This window comes from Numida meleagris, chromosome 3 (assembly GCF_002078875.1).
Source record: "Numida meleagris isolate 19003 breed g44 Domestic line chromosome 3, NumMel1.0, whole genome shotgun sequence".
NCBI lineage: Eukaryota > Metazoa > Chordata > Aves > Galliformes > Numididae > Numida > Numida meleagris.
In genome coordinates this window covers 54524918-54546315 of record NC_034411.1, presented here as the reverse complement: position 1 = coordinate 54546315, position 21398 = coordinate 54524918, and the positions used below count along the sequence as shown (strand labels likewise).

At 38.8% G+C, this 21398-nt stretch overlaps 1 protein-coding gene across 2 annotated transcripts in view; it reads left to right on the top strand.

The window, feature by feature from the left end:
- The window catches only part of PEX7 (peroxisomal biogenesis factor 7), a 35645-nt gene continuing 17516 nt past the window's right edge, over positions 3270–21398 (top strand). The window contains exons 1-8 of one of the 2 annotated variants that reach the window (XR_002436669.1): positions 3270–3450; positions 4107–4164; positions 5549–5699; positions 9138–9215; positions 9571–9679; positions 17283–17389; positions 17800–17913; positions 20738–20793. Coding sequence is in view for 1 of the 2 variants with exons in the window: in XM_021390908.1 (XP_021246583.1) it covers positions 3327–3450; positions 4107–4164; positions 5549–5699; positions 9138–9215; positions 9571–9679; positions 17283–17389; positions 17800–17913; positions 20738–20793 (797 nt within the window). In the remaining variant the exon portion in view is untranslated. The remainder of the gene's footprint in view (positions 3451–4106; positions 4165–5548; positions 5700–9137; positions 9216–9570; positions 9680–17282; positions 17390–17799; positions 17914–20737; positions 20794–21398) is intronic. The other variant, XM_021390908.1, reaches the window with a different exon arrangement.

Here is a 21398-nt window from a genome sequence, read left to right as displayed (position 1 = left end):
CTGTAGAATTCACATCACTAGTACCAGATGGTTTACATATAATTACAGTTTGGTATCACCTGCTGTGGTTTTTCTAATGACAAGTACTTGTAGCAAGCACTTAGCTGCGAATTTGTTGAAATAACTCCATCTCTTCCTTCTGAGTTTTCACAGCTATACATCATTGGCCTTTAGATTTAATTCGAACACCCAAGAATTTTTCAGTCTTGGTTGTAAGTATAAATGCAATTTGTGGTGAGTGACAAACAGTGAGCGACTGGAGCTAACGACTTGATTAAGCCATGCAAACTGGTGCTAATGAGATCCAAGATCGAACAAGGTAGTTTCATTGTAAGCATTCTGATTTAGAGATGTGAAATTTGAAGCATTTATGTCCAAATTATAACTTTTTTTCCATGTATTACAGCCGTGAGTATCCAGCAGAGGGAGAAAAATGATTCAGGACTAAATCTGCATTTTGAATTTTCTGGACTGTATTGGAGATTGATGGAATGGACTAAAATATGTTGCTATGGGAGTCTGCAGGAGTAAAGTTCAGTACACTTCGATTATGGGTGTAAAGAAAAAAAACCATGAACTTAAAGAAACTTGCAGATATAAAAATCCAAATGAGATCTCAAAAGTACACAAACCATTCCTTTTCCATGAGCTTCAGAAAATAACTTACAAACAAATAGAAATGGTCAAATTGAAATAAACGAAAACTTTTTAAAAACGTAGACTGAGTATGTAACTGTAGACAAGCAGAAGTAGCCTTTATGTTCAATATTGAGAAGGCAATATTTTATTATGGGAGAGCCAACTGCCAATCTTTTATAAAGAAAATAAATCTATGATCGAGATAAGCATTTAAAGCACTAAGTACCAGGGGCAGGTAAATAGACTGGTGTTCAATCTGATCATGTAACAGTAATAGCACTGGGAATTCACTTACCAAATTAGACATGGTGCACAGAAATGGCAATCAGCAAAACCTGCAACTCTCATGCTTCTTTCTGAATTTCATATTTCTTCCTCTGCTACAGTGTTTTTCTCTCCTCTCACTTCTTCAGTCCTTTTTAACTACTAGAAATTTCTCTGTGCAAACAGACCCTCCCTCCCAGCCTCGACTAACCTCACTTTTCCCATCTGACCCTTTGCATCCATTCCTGCAACCTCCTTGGTAACTTCCATTTGTTTATTTTCACTCTCGCTAGCTTTCCAATCTCAGGATACTAAATGCTTTCCTTACAGCTTGAACTCATGCAACCTTATGACTATATGGAAGTTTCAGCCGGGAAAATCTCTTCATTTCTTTCAGTCAATAAACATTCACTGTTGAAGAGTAAAATGTTGATGGCAAAAAGCCTAATGCATGACTCAGTAACTAGAAAAGAGCTTACTGCATTCCCCGGGTATTTTCAGTGTTTTAAGCTGCTTGTCCTTGAACCTAAAGGAACATAGGTTCACAGTCTACTTCCCATGGTAGAAAGGCTCATTTTGCAGTGTTTTTTGATGCCTGGGCTATACTCTTGCTGATAACAGGTTCTTTAAGGATTTGTGTATCCAGCAGTGTTTGCTACCAACTCAGCTTACGTCTAAGCTAGCTGTCAGCCAGGGAACTGAGGGAATGGCGGACACGTGTCTGTAGCAGAACAGAGATCAGTGCTGTGAAAAAGAAGTGAACTGGGTGCAGGGATATTGCTGTCAGCATCTTGACCACATATTCCAATGCCAGCAAGAGGCACAGGTTTATGAGCCAAGCTTGAAGAAGTGGCTGCAGTATAAGCAGAGCCTAAACTTTACATACGGAGCGAGTGGGAAATTAATTAATTAAAATAATGAAGTGATGCTGCGTGAGGAAACAAAATCAGCGTAGTTGGGCGAATTTTTTTTCGGGGACTGTGGGCTGTCCGCTGTTCCGTGGAGCACGGCTGCCATCTAACGGCGCGCTCTGGCTACACGGGCTTGGTGGGACGTGGTGGGAGGAGCCGTGGGGCAGCGCAACTGCTTTCAATCCTGCTACAAAACGCTACTATTACCGCTGGTCCTTCGCGCCTCTTGGATTGACACACCCGCCCAGGGCCTGAGGAGGAAATACTCACGTTTCCCTTCTCTCTCTGCTTGTGAAACAGCTTTTATTTCTTTAGTTGTTACTGTATGTACCTTTCAATCTTCCTATGCAAACACTTTCGTTAGCCGTTTTATTTTGCTTCCTACTTCTAATGGCCATTGAAGAGTGAATCTACAAGCTTGTCTGTGGGAAAAAAATGGCGTAGAGAACTAGTCCTTCTCTCGTAACCTTCTGTCCATACCTTGATCTTTAATGCCTACAAAAATCCTTTTAATCTGTCTTTAAAACAAAACTGGGCCACTGATAAGGGCTGCTTCCTGTTGGCATAACCTCTGCAGAATTTCACTGATTGCAGAAAATGACTGGACCTGAAAATGCACTTGGTGAAACCTTTCCAATACTAAGTGCTAACTTCTCTATGTGCTTCACACCATCCTGCACTTGAAACCAAAACAACGCCTTGCAAAAGGTCATGCCACAATTTACTTACTGCACCACTGCAGCGGGTATGTATCTTTTCCAACGTTGTTATTGGCACCCTCATCACAAAGGGCTATTACTTAAAACGCTTGCTCAGAAAATTGTCCTTCAATTTCCATTTTGAAAAGATCTGTTGATTTTAAAAGGATTGCACAGAGGCTAAGGTTGGCGGAATTTGGCCTGGAGCAGTCTGTTCAATAGAGCATTCTCCTGCCCCAGGGTCAAGAAGTCTGAGTTCATATGATATGTGTCAGTGATACCCTATGAACTTCCAGTTGAGAGCTTTGTGAACTGCTGCGAAGCTTTGTGCTTATTAGATAATCCAGATGATACATTAAATGAGCTTCTCTTGCACAAAATTTGGAATGATTTTATTGCAAAGTCCTGGAGGCCGTTCAATAAACACTTTTTTTTTTTTTTTTTAATCTATACCATGAGATCAAAGAATGAGTCCAACCACATAATTCAGTGATCTGCCTTTAAATACCAGGTTAAGAATTAGGCACTCGATGTGGCTTTACAGCAGATTTTGTAATGGAAGTTTATCTTTAAATAAAAGGCCTAATAGCAGGAATACATCGTTACTCTCGAGATCAAGTTGTCACGAGTAGAAAAAAACTCGAGCTCGTTCGTAGAAGGACCTCTGCCAGTGAAGGGCGAGGGACCTGCCCGCCATGCTGCCAGCGCCAAAGATGGCGGCACCGCCGCAGCGTGCCTGGCGGGGCGCTTCCGGCGCGGCTCTGCGCGCTGCAGGGCGCGGCACCGCCTCCCAGCTTCGGCTGGGGCCGGGGCCATGGGCACGGTGAGCGGCGGAGGCGCCCTGCGGCTGCCGGGGCTGCACGGATACGCGGCGGAGTTCTCGCCCTACTGGCCGGGGCGCGTGGCCTGCGCCGCCGCGCAGTACTACGGCATCGCAGGTGACTTACTTAGGGCCGTCTGCCGGTACTTTCTCCTTAAAATGTGGATTGCGCCGCTCTCTAGCTGGGTGCTTGGCTGGCCCTGCCGGCTTTGCCGTCCGGGTGGGGATGCAGAGCGGGCTTCCTCGGGGTTAGAGCCTTTACATTCCCCTAAAAATATTCATTTTAAGTAATGTTTCTAAACGTGGAGTTCCTTGGCAACATCCCGGTCATAAGAGAGAGCAGTACCCGTGTGTGTTTTGTTAGAGCTGAGCTGGATGTTTCCTTTTTGATGAGCCACGTTTACATTGCAAGATCCTCTTTTCACAGAGTGGAAATAAACACAAACAAAAGTTACGCCTGCTGTGTTATCGAAAAGGTATAAAGGAGCCCGTCCTGATATGCCTGTAACACAGGGCTCATGGGGAGTGTGCCCTTCTGTGCACGAGGTACTGCTTTTCCAGTTTCACCCACAGGTGTACTGGGGAAGGAGAGCCCTGATGTAAGTGAGTTACTGTTTTGGAGAGCAGAAGAGACAACAGGCTGTTGCGCAGCTAACCGTGTGGCCTCTTAAAGAAGTTTAGCTGCCTTATGCTACCAGGAGCTATCACAGAGCTCGTACAATCTTTGGCGTAGGGCAAAGAGTTGTGATGTTTGGTTGTATTTTGCTGTTTTAGGTTGTGGAACTCTGGCAGTGCTGGAACAAAACGAAGCTGGGATTGTCCTACTCAGGAGGTAACATTGTAAATATTCTCTGTTGTAAAAACAAGACTTAAACCTGTGGTGTTGTTTGTAGAAAACCCAAACGTTTTGGGGTGTTATTATCAATATGAACTATTGTATCTATGCTATATTATCTGCTGAACACATGTATTTTTATTGAGGTGTAAATGATTGGTTTACATTCCACAGATCTCATTGCAAGAAGTAATTTAGATTACACTTTCTATAGTGTAAGCTGTTTAATGGAAAACTGTCAGTGTAAGTTAAAAGCTCTGACCTAGCTTGAAATTAAAAGTTTGGTTGTTTGTTATTGTAGGTGTCACCTCTGTTTATCTCCTTAAAATTGGCTTTGGTTGAAAATAGAGCAGGAAGTTGGGATGAGTCAAGGAAGTCCTTTCTAGGAGATGGAATGCTCCAAGAGGGGAGTTTATTTAGTTCGTGTTCTGGGTAGGAGAAGGAGAGGGTTTAGTGCTTGGCTGCCATTCACCTAATTTTTGAAACAATTGTTTAGATTAAGAAGAGAAAGAAGACAGAAGTACGAGGCAAGAAGTCAGAAAACCTGACTATCTGAAGCTTTTAAACATGCTGTTAGTTCTGCAAAGTCTTCTGTTTCCAGAAACTCCACTTATTTTGTGGTGGAAAGTCCTGTGCTTTCCTGAGCACCGAGCTATGTCGTTTTCTCCATAGAAGCTTTCCTTGTGCGTGCCTTTCTCTCATAATTACTGCAGCGTGCCACGAAGTTTAACCTGAACCGAGTTAAACCTTCAGTGAAAGGGGAGCAAATAAATTCATATTTACCATGAGATAACAGCATGGTCATCGATAGTTGTTGCAGAGCAACCAACGCATGGTACTTGATCCCACGTGGTGAATTGGTGTTGTGTTGAAAGCCAGTTTTAGGAGTTATAGAGATCTTTAATATGTTCATGACTGTCCTTCTATTGGTTTTTCATTGTCACTCAGACTCTTAATGGAGTTGTGGATTGGATAGAGCCCTCCCAACACAAACAGTTTTATTTCTTTGTTTACCATGGTTGTTACAGACTACAGTCTCATGCCACTGTAGCAACATCCTGGGGAGATGATAGGTCAGACTGAGGTACGTGGCACCTCTTATCTCTGGTTTCCCAGCAGTTTAGGACTGAAATGAGATTCCATTCTCTGTGTAGAAGGTCCTTGGCTCACTTATGCTTTAACTTAATTGACCTATTCTTGTAGAAGTTAGCATTATATCCATAAGCTGCTTTTAAGGAGATTCACTGGAAACTGAAATGCATAACAAAGCTGTTTAGAATGGTAAAGAGACTGATTTAAAAAGATACTGTCTTTGCATACAACTAGTCCAGACTTGTGTTATGCTTTCCCATGGACAAATATCTTCATTGTTTCTGTTCAGCTTTGACTGGAATGATGGCCTGTTTGATGTGACGTGGAGCGAGAATAATGAGCATGTGTTGATCACTTCTAGCGGGGATGGATCTCTGCAAATCTGGGATATAGCTAAGCCCAAAGGTCCGCTGCAAGTCTATAAAGAGCACACTCAGGAGGTAAATCTGGCGAACAGCACAAATTCGCTGGGCTGGCTAGTACTTGAATTACCAAAGGGGTTATTTGAGCACTCAAAATCAAAAGTGTTTTTTGTCGTCTATTTTTTTAACTTTGTTTGGGTCCATGATTCAAATTTTTAGCTTCATGTTATTTTGAATATAAAGTTAATGTATTCAACATATTCATTTGTACATTCACACTCTGTGGTGGATACCACTTAGTCACATAAATGTAATAAATTCAGAAATAGTGTTTGTGGTTCCTTGTAGACTAAGTAACCATTGAGTTGTATGAAAGTCCTGAAGTCATTCTGTAGCTTTAGAGAGCGTTATTGGATAGGCCTGAATCAGGCAGCTGACATGTATAGCTGAGTTATCCTCGAGGGTATAGAATTATAGAACGGATATCAATCCTTAGGACTTCTGCAACTGCTTATCGTTTTACATCCTAGTATCTCTGAGTTCCTGCTCAGGTCAACAGTAGTCAGATACTGAAACAGTGTTTTTTTGTTCGTTTGTTTTTTAAGCCTTGGTTTGTTACTACTGAATTCAATTGACTTAAAACCTCTATTTCTTTATATAGTACATTATTGGTAGAGAAAATGCTATGCTTGTGTTCATGAATACATTTGCATGTTTTAAAGGACTTTTATGCTTCAACATACTTATCTTCCTCCAAGTGATTTTTTTTTTCTACCCTATTTTTCCTCATGCTTTCCTTCTAACTTTGTACTCCTTTTTTCTCAAGTCTTTGAACTTCAGATGTGATCAATTTTAGCTTGGATTGGTGACACTTTCTCTTAGTGAAATAAATGTGAATGAAATAAGCTGGTGGGTACGTAGGCAACAATTAACTGTGGGAATTCAGTTTTGTATTCAGAAAGACCTCCATTTTTTTCAGGTACTAAACACAAGGCTAAAATCTGAGTGACTGCAGTTATAAGACAATCTGTCTTCCTTATCTTTTTTTCTTTGTAATTTTTCCACTTTGGCTTAATACGTATGCTGTGTAAATAAGGAATTTTGAGAGATGTGTGGTTGTAATCAGGATTATATGATAGTGTTCGAAGACTGATAGAAAGATGTAGGCAAAGCATAGTACCAAATTGTTTTTTGTCTCTGTCATTCTCTCTTTGAAATTCTGTCCATAGGATTATTTTGGTTCTGCTACACCATCTGTTGTTTGTGAAGTAAGAATTTCTGTGTCCAAGTTGTGGTTTAGCAGGGAGCAGGGAGGTGGATGCATTCAACCGTGAGTTGGAAAGAGTGTAAGACATGTGGGCTAAGTGTTTACTGTGAGATATGAAAGAAAAGTTGTGTATTGATTCTTTATAAGTGTACCTTAAGAGGATGGGGATCTCAGTGGGAATATAACTAATAGGTTGTGGTGAGCACTGACAGACAGTACTCTGAAATAATTGACTACTTCTTAATCTGTAATTCCTGTCTGATGCTTGTAACAATGCTTTTGTCACTGATTTTTGTAGTACTTCTGTTGACAGGGACCAGTTTCTTGTTTTCTAAATGAGATTGTTCTCCTCCTCAAAAATAATATACAATTCTAATTTAAAAGCGTATTTTTCTTATTAAAGGATAATGAGTTTTATTCCAGCACCAACCAAGTGCTGAATCTTGTGAATAAATTAGTCTGATTTACTTTGATTTTGATGAGGTGTCACTGGAATGGGGGACAATAGAGTACTTAAATGCTAAGTCTTACTTTACAAGACAAATTTAATTAATTTTGAACTTCTTTTTGGTTTTACTTTCTTCTTTCATCTTGTTTTCATCTTACCTGAGATGTTTCTTATTACAATGTTTACACATAAATGCATTAATACATTTTATGATTCAACATAAAGCGTAGAAAGATTAACAGTTAAAGTTTGTGCTGTGTTACAAGCCCTTCTCAGTCGCTCAGCACAGTTTCTGTTGAGGCTTCTGTAAATTTATGTTGGCTGATAGCAGAAAAAAGTAAGAAGGATAAAAGCGATCCTTGTTTTGTTCTCCAGAGCTTTCTTCTCCTCGTTCTCTTTCCATTACCTGGATCTGCCTCATACCAAATGAAAATAGCTCTTGCTTTTTCTGAGCCTGTTTTCTATTCTGCTTGTAATGCTTGCCTGGAGGAGAGTTTGTCCAGGTACCATTGCCTGTGATGCAGCTGCAGAATGCTGGGCAGCCACAGCCGTGTCTGCCATATGCGTGCAGATCACTGTCTCAACGTGTCTTCAACAGATCTGCATGCTGATAACTTATAGCTGAGCTGTAAGCCATATGTGCACTTTGTGTTCGCTCTGCTGTAGATCTGATGCATTCCCCAATATGTGGGGCGAGGTGAATTGTGTGACCCAGGTGCATATCTCTCAGGTATGCATTTCTTTCTTGAAAATTCTGGACACGTGTGTGGCAGCCAAACATTTGGAGTGAACGGAGTTTGTAGGACTATTGCATGGATGAGGCATACTGTGCAGTGATGCGTTTTGGGGCATTGTCAAATGACATCAGATTAGGAGTTGAATGCAAGAACATCATCCGGATTCAAGGGGAAGGAGAGAGGGTCATGTTAGCAAGGAGTTCAGGAGCCGCTTAGGAGACCCGTGATGTCATCTGTTCTTAAAACATGAGCATGACTTGTTTGTTTTATTGTTATTTTAATAGGAGCAGACAGACTGAGAAGAGAACTGTGGTACTGGTAGCAAGCTGACAAAGGTAGAATAGTCAAGGGGAGAAAGACAGTTTGGAAAAACAAACAGAAGAATTACTGTTCAGTTTATTATTTGGCTTTTGTCAAATAGTGTGTGGTCATCTTACACATTTAGATTATAATCTTCTCAGACAAGGGAGCTAGCACAAGGGTGCCAGAGCAATAAGCCTTTCAGTGTATGGAAATAGAATATTGTAAGATGAAAAAGGAAAATTGCAGGTGATGCACTGTGTTCTTTTCTGTGGGCAATGATTGCCTTCAACTTCTGGGAAATACGCGAATAAGTTAAAACCAGTCAATTTACGCTGGATCCAGCATAGTCTGAAATAGGTTGTAGGAAGGAAAATGCCCGCAAGTAGCTGAATGATACCTTGATTTCCTTTCTCATAATGTAGATATTTGCATAAAATTGGATCAGAGATCAGAAATTAGTTTGAATTATGTCTTTTTTTTCCTTTCTCCATTTGGAACCAGCTTTACTTTTTTGGATACCTTTCCAAGTCTATATGTGCCTTTAATGCCAGACTGAAACATTGAATTTAATTTTTTCTCAGATAAATGGCACTGTTGGCAGCTCTGTGATGCTTGACCAGTGTGGCTTTTTAGCTGATTATGAATCCAAGTGTAATTAATGGAACTAGAATTAATGTATTTATGTATAATGTAATTAATGGCTAACTAGAATGTCAGACTTATAATACTTTTTCTAAACTAGGCTGTTGTATCACTTACAGGCATATAGTGTTGACTGGAGCCAAACTAGAGGAGAGCAGCTAGTCGTTTCTGGTTCATGGGATCAAACAGCCAAGCTGGTATGTTGGCTTTTGTTGAAGGTAAAAATGCAGTTTGCTTTGAGGCTGATAGTTCTTTATGTTAAGGATCAGTATCGATTTACTTTTCCTCTATTTTAAACTGAAACTGTAGCTCTGTTTTAACTGAGATGTTCTTATATCCTTCAGCTGGTATTGGGTTAAGTATACTAGTGCTTTTCATGATACATGGTAAAATCAGGAGCTGGACTTGATGATCCTTAGGGGTCCCTTCTGACTTGGGATATTCTATGAAAAAAGTTAACTTAGTCCTTTTATTATACATAAAACTTTTATATTCATTAAACCTTTTCTCATTGCATGTGCACCTCAACAATTTTCTTTTTACTTTATTCAGTGGGATCCAGCAGTGGGAAAGTCTTTACGCACTTTTAAAGGCCATGACGGGGTCATTTACAGCACTATATGGTCTCCACACATCCCTGGTTGTTTTGCATCTGCTTCAGGTAAATGCAATGATAAAGAAGTTCTCTCAACAACAAAAATGCCTATATTCATTCAGCACTTTCTCCAGCAGATGGTAGTGTGTGTCATAGATAAAAATGGAAGAAAGAAAGATAAATGTACTGCTGCAGCTGGATTTGTAGGTTCTATTACCATCTTTAATTTTTTCTCTTGGCAGTTTAAACAAGGATCAGCAGTTTTCTAGTAGTCGCTTTAGTGACTTGTGACATTTTTTTTCCTATTTTATGTAGCTGTCATCCTTTCATCCAACTTCTGCTGCTGACCGCTAAAATATGTTATAAGCTTTAGTTCTGGCTTACACTTTTGATCAAATTGTCTCAAGCATCAGCAGTCTATTAGACCTGAGAAAAATGCAGTCAATTACCATTACTGGGGGAGATCACTGTGTCATGTTCTTTGGAAAAGTAATCATATATCATGCTTTCTACTTCTGCCAATGCTATGGAACTTGCTGACTAACCCATTCATAATTGAGCTGGATGTATCTGCTATCAAAGAGATGTTACTCTGGTCCAACAGCACAAAGGTGGAGTTAGTGATGCTGTGAGTCACAGCTTTTGCTGGGAAACTGAGGCCAATAAGATACTGCATCAATACAAATATCAGTAGATTAGTATTACTGCATTCAGTGTCTCTAGCTTCAAGCCTGTAGGATTTCTGTGGTGGTTCAAACAGAAATTATTTAGGTCTCAAGAGGGTAAGCAAGTAGAAATGAGAGAGAAAGAAAAAATCAATACAGATACTGGTTTTCTCTATACTGTAGGAAATTATGGGACAGAAAGCTTAATTTCACCAGTAACTGAACTTCTACTGAGCTGAAGTTGGAACTGGAGAAAAACTGCAGTCTCAACATGATAGCTAATTAGGCATCTTGTCTAATTTACAGTTTGTCTCTTCTTTGATATACTTACTGGGAGGATTGACCTTAAGTTTAACAGTCTCTTTGCTTGTAACTTTGTGCAGTCTTGAAAATTACTAATGGAAAATGTGCCTGGAGGGACACTTCTTGAACTTCCTTTCATCTCTCTTTTTTTTTTTTTAACTACATAATACTTTAAACAATAACCTTTCTGTAGGATGTTCTTGAAGGGTTCCCTCTTTGAGGAAAGCTGAGCTGCTGTAGAATTATAATTTGTTTTTTCTTTCTCCTTCCCTGTCTCCCTTCTCTCATACCACCTCACACACCTACTCACAAGCATACACTCACCTAGATGTTAACCATGAAAAATCTTAGTACTTAAACCAGAAATTAACTATTTCATGTTCCAACTGTAGTTGGAAAAAACAGTGATAATGAAATGTTTCAGATTTAACTGAATTTAGGTGAAATGCCTAGAAATTACCTCAAATGTAGGGAAATTTAAGTAAATTTCCTTTTCCCTTGTTCTTTTCTGAAAATAAGCAGAAGGGAGGGAGAGTTAGGAGTTTTTGCTTGCCTCACTCTTGCCCTTTTGCTACCTTTATTTGAATCCACATAGATACCAGCAGGAGTTTAATACTGTCTTAACTAATTAGATTCTTACTGTTCACAAACTAACACACCTGCAAGACACAGCAAAATAACTGCTCATAATGACCGTTCTGGGCCTAGATAACTTTTGCCTGAAGATCACAAGGTTAAATCCTCGCATTTGGAATATGCCTTTCCTCTCAAACATTTATGAGACTAGAAGAAGTATAGGAGTGAAGAAAATGAAAAACCTATGACTGTAATATAAAACTGCTGAAAAATAATTCAATACTACATGTTGCATATTTTGTTTGTTAAGTCTTTGATCTGGATACATACAGGAAGACTAGCTTTGTGTACAGGAGCCGGTAAAAAGCAATTATGTTATGGAAAATGGATGTCTAATATATCATTTAAATTAGCTTTTATTCAGCATCTAATATACTTCCATTTAACATTTACAGGGATGTGTAGAGCATTATCACTTTAGTGCTGTAGTCATTATGTACAATCACTGGTACTCTTGAAAAGCAATTAAGTAATTGACTTATCTTGTATTGTTTGAAACTGGGGCATGTTAATAGTAACGGAGCAATCTGTTAATTCTGTATATGTAAATACGTTCTATTGTGAAGTCAGTAACAATTTCTGAGCTGATAAGCAGGACGTTCAGGTGTACAGACAGTACCAGCGCATAGCCCTGGTAAATGTCTGCCTTACACTGATAAAACAGCAATGTGGAAAATGTCATTAAAGAAATGACATAAATAACTAACTTCATGGCTAAAAGGGTTTAATGAGTCATTGTGTCATTTGCCCAGAAGCGCTCTCTCTCTCTTTTTTTTTTTTAAATATCTTGGAGAGCAAATGGATGAATAGCGCGTACAGAGTGCCAGATACACACAGCATTAGGATATAAGCAAACATAAGTCAGTTCTACTGAATGATCCTCCACAATTGCAGAACCATAGCCTTTGTTCAGTCCCATGGTTTATAAAGAGAGCATCCTTTATAGCGTCAAATGTTTTTATTGCTCTTTAAGTTTACCAATGGGAAGTAATTAATGAGTACCATGTTACTCTCATTTGCATAACTGTAGTATTCTGCAGTACATATAAGATACTGGCAGATGAAAATGTGAATGTTATGGAATTGGCAAAGCCCAGGTTTAGAATGACAGTTATGGCATACCGACTGGCCTTTTAAAAACTTGGTTTTCCTTCCTGCTGGTCTTTATTGACCAATGTGTGGCTGAGGGGTTGTCAGGCTGTAGGTCCAGAAGTCAGCTGGCATGCAGCTGATGGATAGCATCCCTTTCTATGCTTGGGATCTGAATGAGGGAAAGAATGAACTGGGGAAGGTGTACTTCAACTGAATTAGTGGGAAAGGTACTGCCTGAAGTGGAACTCCTCAAGAAAAGAATGTTTTCTGTATGTCAGTTCCTGGACCAGATGTGGAATTGCAGGCTTTTGACTGTACATTCCTCCTTCAGAAGTAGCACAAGGCAAAATGAGGAGTTGATGGGAAGTGGGCTTGCAGGCAAGTAATTCAAAAGATGTCTTCCCTCACTACTCAGCCCTGGTGAGGCCACATCTGGAGTTCTGGGCTCCTCAGGTCAAGGAAGTCGGTGAACTACTGGAGAGAGTTCAGCAGAGAGCTGCGAAGATGGTAAGGGCCTGGAGCATCTCCCATATGAGGAAAGGTTGAGAGACCTGGGACTGTTCAGCCTGGAAAAAAGAAGACTGAGGGAGGAATCTTATTAATGTTTATAAATATCTAAAGGACAATAGTCAAGTGGATGGAGCCAGATTCTTTTAAATGGTGCCCAATGACAGAACGAGAGTCAGTGGGCACAAGCTGGAACATGAGAAGTTCCATATGAACACGGGGAAGAACTTCTTTACTGTTAGAGTGACAGAGCACTGGAACAGGGGGCCCAGAGAGGCTGTGGAATCTCCTTTTCTGGAAATATTAAAACCCTCCTGAACGCTTTCCTGTGTAACCTACTGTAGGGAACCTGCTTCAGCATGGGGCTTGGAATAGATGATCTCCAGAAGTTCCTTCCAACCCCTATGATTCTGTGATTCCGTGTTTGTATAGATTCCTAAAAAAAAAATGTAGGAAATAATCTTGTATTCTCCTATGGTAGTGGTTTGACATAAGTTCCAAAATGCTTTACTGGAAGTTTTTATTTCCATGAATTTGTGAAAGGTGTGGGTGAGAGGGCTGAGGTCCTTTTTTTGCTTGTGAGATCTTGTGAGTTCTTTTCTGGTTATTGGTCTGTTGAATGCACTAGAAGAAATGCCATCATTTCCAACATCATTCCATCGTTGCCTCCAGTGCTCGAGAATTTGCAAGATTGGGGAAGTTTTTTAATTTTTGGAATCTTAGTCTTAAAGGGATAAAAGAATAAGAGGCTTCTATTTACTGCATGGTCCTTGTAGAAGTCAAGCATCTAAAAAGTAAAATGACTGTGGAGTTATTGTGCTTTGTTGCGCGTTAGCTTAACTGCTGATTATGCTACAAGCCATTCAAATATCTTTTGTTTGCACACTTAGGTAAATCTGTGTAATGAAGTGAGGTGGATGTTTTCATGTGGAACCTATTGCTTCAAGAGATACTGACATAGTTGCAAATTCATCCATGTCTTGTGCTCAGTAAGGTTTCCTAAATGAAGCTCTAACATGCAAGCTGAAATACTTCTCAGGCAATGAGCTTGACCCTCAATTTATGGCATATGCTAAACATAACAAAGTGTTGTATGTAGCACGTACTAGAAAGTGAAGCACTTTCAGGTTGTAATATTTAATGTTAGGATGTTATAATATAAAGCTATCATTAAATGTTGAAAATAAAAATACAGCAGCAGTTTTTTTACAGTGAACTAATTTGTTTTGGGTGTTAGGTTAGTGTTAGGTATGTAGCAAATACTTCCATTTGCTAGAGAACAGTTTAATAATACAGCAGTCTAAGTTAAGTCAATTGAAATAAAAATTGTTTCAATATTGCATTTATTTCAGTGTTTTCTGAGATTAATAAAATTTTTCACCTTTTTTAAGCAACTTACTTTTTTCAGAAAAAAAGACTGAGGTTTGCTCTTAGGTAAGTAGAGGCTCTTCTAATTTTTTTCTTTCAGCATTTCATATCAGGCTGAAAAATTACCAGTTGGAAAGTACATTTCCTCTTGTAATTGTCTTTACTTGATATTTAGATTTTGCTACTTCCAAAAGATTATGTGCATTTGACAGAGTCCTGTTGCATAATTTAAACAAAGCTGATATTTGTGTCGCTCCTTTTCTGTCTCTTTGTGTGAAATATCATGAATTTTATTCATCCTGTTGTAGGATTGTTTGTATTACTTATGGTAGAAATGCACAGCACAAGTATTTTAATATGTCCAGAAAGAATGGTTTTGAGAGCCTCAAGATTTGGGTTCTATTCTTTATCATCCTACAGATTTTCTGTTTGATTCTAGTTAAATACTTTAATCTCTTGTTTTTTCCCCGTCTATAATAAAATATGTACAAATAAGCAAGTCTTGTTAACTTGTACTCATTCAGTGACACTGCAGAACTGGTTGCTTTATTTGAGATTTCTTTGATGTTACATCTATATCAATCCTTGTCTTTTATGTTGAATTCTTTTCCTACAATAAATTGTCAGAAGATCAGCTTTCTTCTTGCTTTAGAACTTTAAAAAAAAAAAAGTCGGTTTCATCTTTTTAAATAAAGTTTGCTAATCATACATTGATTCCTGGGGGGGGGGGGTGGAATTTATCTGTCTTGGTGAATCCTTTCCGCTTTTAGGTAGCATTTGCTTGCTTTTTATTAAAATCCTAAATATCTATGTTATGTAGCTTACATTGTGTTTCTGTACTGTCTGGCAGTAATTGCTTACCTGGTTGTTGTCATAGAACTTAAGAGTTTATAATTAATGAGCATAGGTTAAATACATCTGTGAGTAAAAATCCAGTATAAAGCCTACATGAAATTTAAATGTTAAATAAACTTTATCTCTTCATTGTGTATTATCATTCACATTAGCAGTCATCATCTCACATACGGGGATGATGTAGATTAGCATCTCTTTCATTAATTTTGAATAGATGAGTATATATTGTGTAGTTCTATTGCTTCGTCCAAGATTTCACAAATATTCATTAAAATGAAAGAAGGCAAGTATAATATACAAACAAATCCGGAATCATAATTATCTAACAGACCAGCAAAAATCTGTTGCTATAGAGAAATTGCTTCTTACAAAAATAGAAATATTTTGTGGGGGAAATGTTGGCCGCTTTAGTGGTTGCTTACTTTGGAATGCGGATTGGAAGTGACTCCTAATGAATGTGATTTTATTAGGTGTGCTTTACTTGTATTTTCATTATTATGATTAGAATCATAGAATATCCTGAGTCGGAAGGGACCCATAAGGATCATTAAGTCCAAATCCCGCCTCCACGCAGGACCACCCAAAAATCAGACTGAGGGCATTGTCTGAATGCCACTTGAACTCTGGCAGTGTGGGGCTGTTCCACGCTCACCGCCCTCTGGTGAAGAACCTTCTCCTGACATCCAGCCTGAACCTCCTCTGTCACAGCTTCATGCCGTTCCCATGAGTTGGGATAAGTTATCCTACTTCTGCTTTTTCATGGGAAAAATAAATAATTTGTAATGCAGATTTAAAGAAATTATGGAAATGTGGAATGTGGGAATTCCCAATTTTTCACAGCAATTTTAATTGAAATTAAATATATATGTATTCTGAGGTCACGGAAAGATGTTGAAGCAAAAAAGAGGTTTGCTAAAATGTGTAATGTATCATGATTATACTGTTTATCAGATAAATTAAAAAATATACAAACAGATTATTCCATTCAGAACTTAAATAGAAAAATTGGGTTTGCCTTTGGCTTTAGTTCGGTTTGTTCTATTGACTGAAAGGTTCACCTGCCTGCTTTGTTATTCCATTAAAAGTATTTCACAATTAGTGCCAGCCATGATGAATGGCAGCTAAGTATAGCATCTTTGGGGGAAGATAAAGAAAGGAAAAATGGAAAATAACTGATTTTCTTGTGGGTCAGCATTTTCTATTAAAAACGAAAAATAACTGGGACCATTGTATATTTGGTGTCAAAGTTGTTATTGCCTTGAGTATTTTTTCCAAACATTTTTGGCTGTAATAACACTACAGTGGCTGATCTCTGTAGCATTTCATTCTATTTCACCTGGGGAAGCATTTATTTGCTTAGAAATATTTTCTGTCTGTAGTGCAATATGAATTTCCCCTTCAAATCCATGTTATTTGATGAAACTAAAGTAATAGGTTTCTAAGAAGTCTGTTGTTGCATCTCCAGAAGACTTAAAACTTGAGGTGAAATCTGTCCTGAGGTTGGCAGGGTTGGCAGAGGGCGGATGGACATGCACCACTTCTGCCAAGATCCCGCTGGTCGTGATTCTTCTTGCCATATGCTGTACTGTTTTTATAACCGTCGTGGGGATGTTTAGGGCTTCAGTTGAGCGCAGTGTGACATAGCTGGGAGCGCTCTTCGTATGGACAGCAGCAGTTATCCTTGCTCCTGAAAATAGTGGAAGTAAAACAGGGGATTATTGAAAGGAGCTGTGATTTCCTGTGCCTCGGTACCTTTTAAGGAGAGTGACCAACTGGGCTTCAAAAGCATCAAAATGCTTGTATTTAAACAGCATGCTGATGATAACCAATTTGAAGGTTTTCAGAAGTGTTGCTGATAGAGAAATTTCTTCGGTAGCATTGTAAAACAAAGATTTTAGTTTAGACAATATTGATCTATTCTTTCTGTACCAATCATGGATGTTTAGACACAACTTCCATCATGGGTTCCTTTTAATCAAATCAGAATTTTAAAGAGTAATTAAAGCATTAGTAATAAAGTGAAATTATTTTTTTTAAAGGAAGAGCAAGAGTAAGTTCTTATTCCTTTTGCACGTTGCTTTAACTTCTCTGTCTATTATATCCATACTTTATTTGACCTGAGTGTCCTCCTATAATAATTTATATTTCATGGAACTAATAAATGGTTGTCACCTAAATACTAGTGGATTAACTGTGTCCCAGACTCGATTGATCAGTGCTGAATGAATTTCTCTTTGTTTCAGGTGACCAGACTTTAAGAATTTGGGATGTGAAAGCCCCAGGAGTCAGACTTGTGATACCAGCCCACCAGGCTGAGATCTTGAGCTGTGACTGGTGCAAGTATGATGAGGTATAATCCTGTTTGTCCAAGTGCTTTCCTACATGAGCCACTTTTGTTAGGTAGCAGGGTGTTTTTTTTTTTCTGCAACTTTAATGCATCTTCTAATTATACGGGAATAAAAGCAAGTCTAGTTGCTTCTTTACTCTCATTTGCTAGCTGCATTTCCTGAAGAACATTGTTTCTACAGATAAATGGTCAAATAGATCTGAAGTTTTGCTCACTCTTTCACTGGGCAGTATATTTTTTTTAGTGGAGAAACAGTTCATGTTTCTCTGTTGTCTTTAATTTACATACTGGAGTCCACATTTATGATTTATTCATCTATGTTTTTTGATCTGTCTTATTGTACGATCTGTCTAACTTCTTTGCAATTCAATAGTAAGTTGTGCTAATGCATCTGTGTTGTGTGGAATCATCAGAACTTGCTGGTAACTGGTGCGGTTGACTGCAGTTTGAAAGGCTGGGATTTGCGAAATGTCCGGCAGCCAGTGTTCATCCTGCTTGGTCATACCTATGCTGTCAGAAGAGTGAAAGTAAGTTGCAGTTTGTTCTCTGTTGCCTATCAGTGAATTGTTACGCTTTAATTGTGCACTTCAAGCAATAGTATTTTACATGAGCTAAGAACTAGGAAAAAAATGTGTTGAAGATTTTAGATGGTAGAGTTGTTCAAAACTGTTCAATTTAGCACTAAAACTTTTTTTTTATGTCTAGCAGATTGATGAGCTTTCAAATATTACAAACAGATGTAAGTACTTTGACACATCAGGTGGTAGACTTATGGAATTAGTCCTCTCTTCAATGGTATCTAATGAGAGGATTGGGCACAAACTGAAATACAGAAAATTCCATTTAAGCAATACATTTTTTTTTTTTTTACTTTGAAGTTGCTCAAACATTGGTCTCCATCCTTGGAGATATTAACAATCCAATTGGATGTGGCTCTTAGCAACCTGCTTTAGTTGGCCCTACATTGAGCAGTGAGGATAGATTAGATGATCTGTAAGGGTCTCTTCTAACTGCAGTGATTCTGTGATTCTCTAATAACACTCTTCCAGCAGCTAGAAATATCATATGGAAAAAAAATAGATGACAGGACCCTGGATTCACGGTCTCTTTCTATATAGCATCTTCTGTTGCCCTTATTGAAGTCAAAACACTGGGCTAGAAAACTGTTGGCCTGACCAATTAGGGTGTTTTTGTATTCTTACATAATCTTAGGTAAGTTTCCATTTGGTGGCCCGTCATGCTTCCTGTTTCCTGAGATACCTTTAAATGATTCTTAGGAGTTGGCTAGCGGTAGAACTTTCTTGACACCCAACTTTGAGGTCAATTCCTTAAGTGGTTTTAAGGAGGTAGTGTTGTGACTGTGTATGTGTACTTGTGTAAGGAAGAGGTACATGCGAATATATGACTTCTAATCCATTTTAGCAGGCTTTCAAAGCTGTCATTGGGAATAGACATGGCCTCTGTGGATGTGAGATCTAAGAAGGTAGGCTGGCACTTAGAGGTGGTACAGTGTATCCATGCTTGTGTGGTCTGACTCACCAACAGGCTACAATGAGCTACACCAGGATGCTACCCAAATTGAGACATTCGTTCCGCCTCCACTGTGCTGGCACTAGCAATTACAAAGTTGCGCAGCAGGCTGGCTCTACTGACTGCTGTTGCTGGAAGTCCTGTCCCTTAGAGTGGCTAGCTTCTGTCTGGATCACTAAGCTGACCCTCTTCATCTCTCAAGTGCACAGCTAAAAGCTGTGTCACAAAGGAGGGGGCATAAGTATACAGTCTGGGATGGAAAGGAAGGGCAAGGCCACCAGTCTTGGCAGCAGCACGATCTTAAATTAGTTTTAACCAACCATGAAATCACAGCCTTCAGTTGCCTGTCTCTTGTATTCTGTTCACTTGTTGAGGGCTGTGTTGATTGTAAGATCCAAGGCAGGCAGGGTGTTCGACCCAGCATTATACTGTCAGGATTCTTGCAGTTGCATGTGGTCTTTCTCTGTGGTACAGGGCACTAGCAGCACGCTGAGGTCATCTCAAGCCCTTTTGAGGAGATCTTGGCGTTAGTGAATTTGGATGTCTCATATTCCTAGGTGCTTTCAGTGTCATACTGAAATATAGCTACACCTTTGACTTTGCCTAAAAAGATATTTGGAGGAATGATCTGTGACATATTGGCGGTTAGAATGGACACAATGTGTTGGTCTTTTCTGACAATATACAACTATTTAGATTATAAAATCATGGTATCTCACAGTTAAGGGGAACAGAAGTTTTAAAATAATGTCCTCTCTTTTTGTAGCAGAAAGGCATTACACAAATTATCTAATGTATAGCCCTCTTCTAAGTTTTTGTTTGTTTGCATGGTAATTTTCTAGGATATTTAAGGTCAGTGGCAAAGCTTTTCAGCTTTGAAAAGATGTTTTTGCTTCATCTGAAAACGTTTGGTTAAATATGCAGTGGGGGCACGTGGGAAACCTGCTACTGTGAACTTGATATTACAGATTCAAAAACAATCAAGTCTTTGGCAGAATTTTACAGCTTAGCGAAGGTGTTCTTTAAATACTTGTCTACTAATTTCGTGTCCTCCCTTGTTCTTGGCTGAGAAGAGGCTGATTGGTTGTGTTAAATATAACACAACATGGTTTGTAAGGCATGCCTTCCTGAGTTCACCTGTTGGCTGCTGAACTTGGAGCATCACTACAGATTGACATGCTGATTGCTTCAGTGCTGTGGTTGTCAGGAGATGATGATATAATTAGCGCACAAATTCTCCTTTCTCTTAGTAGTTCCTACATGTCTTTTCCTTATTCTTTCTTCTCTTGTTCCTTTCCCCAGAATAAATCTTGGGTCCTTCCCAGTGTGTTCCTGACAATCCCTAAGACTTTACAAAGAAGAGGAAAATGCAAATGCAAACACAGACTATTTTTTGTGGCTGTACATAGCAATCCTGAGCAAGCGATGTTCTGCATGTTACAATGTTCATTGCTCTCTTGGCAGCTGTGGCAATAGCTCAAGCTTAACTTTTGAAGTTGCACAGCTTTTCTAAAATTTTCTGTGTATAATGAGATGACGCTTAGGTTGTCAGCCAAAAGCAGAATTTGAGTGTTTATGACTGTCCTAAAAGTTCTTAACTTTACAGCAGTGTTACTTAGAAGTGCTGTAATGAAAGAAAACTGATCCAGGGTCTCTCAGAACACTCCCTGTAATTGAAAACATGGTGAGGAAATTTGTTGATGTAGTCTGTATTGTTGCAACATCGTGTTAAATAGTTAAACTTTGGTAACTTTCTAATTACTGTAAGTCTGTATCTGCTCATGATTTTTGCTTTAAAAGTTGTTCTGTTTTTTCTTACAGTTTTCACCTTTCCATGCAACTTTATTGGCCTCTTGCTCCTATGATTTTACTGTGAGGTACAGTAATTTTTTTATTGCATAGAATAGATAATCCTTCTTAACATTGCTTCCAATAGAAAATAATTCTGGCATGGACATAGTGAAGTACAGTTAATGTTGCTCCCAGATGTTTCCTCACATCATAAGATATGTTGAAAATACATGGGCTCTTCCCCTAAAAACTAGGTCAGTCACTCCTCTCTGCAGTGACAGATGCTTTCTGTGGGCCTTTTCACATAATTCTGCCACATGTAGTTGTGCCCAACTGTGGTGGTCTCTGATAGGAAGGTAATAACCTCTAAAATGAATGTAGTTGAGTGACTTTGTACGTTTCCATGATTTATTGTTATTGAAGCTTTTATAACAAAGTTTTTTGATCTTAACAGTATCTGAGGAAGCCTTTTAGTGTTGTTCCTCAGTATGTATGCTGAAGTTGTTTAGATGTTCACTTGGCTTCCCAGTAAAACTAGTAAGTACTGGTGAGTGTTTTATAGTAAAGCTGGCTGCTTTGATACAAATTAGCTGCTTCTCTGTTTCTTAACAAGTGGAACCATGTTGAAACCACTTGGTAAGTTAGAAATATTAGCAGAGGAGAAAACTATTTTTTTCTCCAGAAAAGTGTT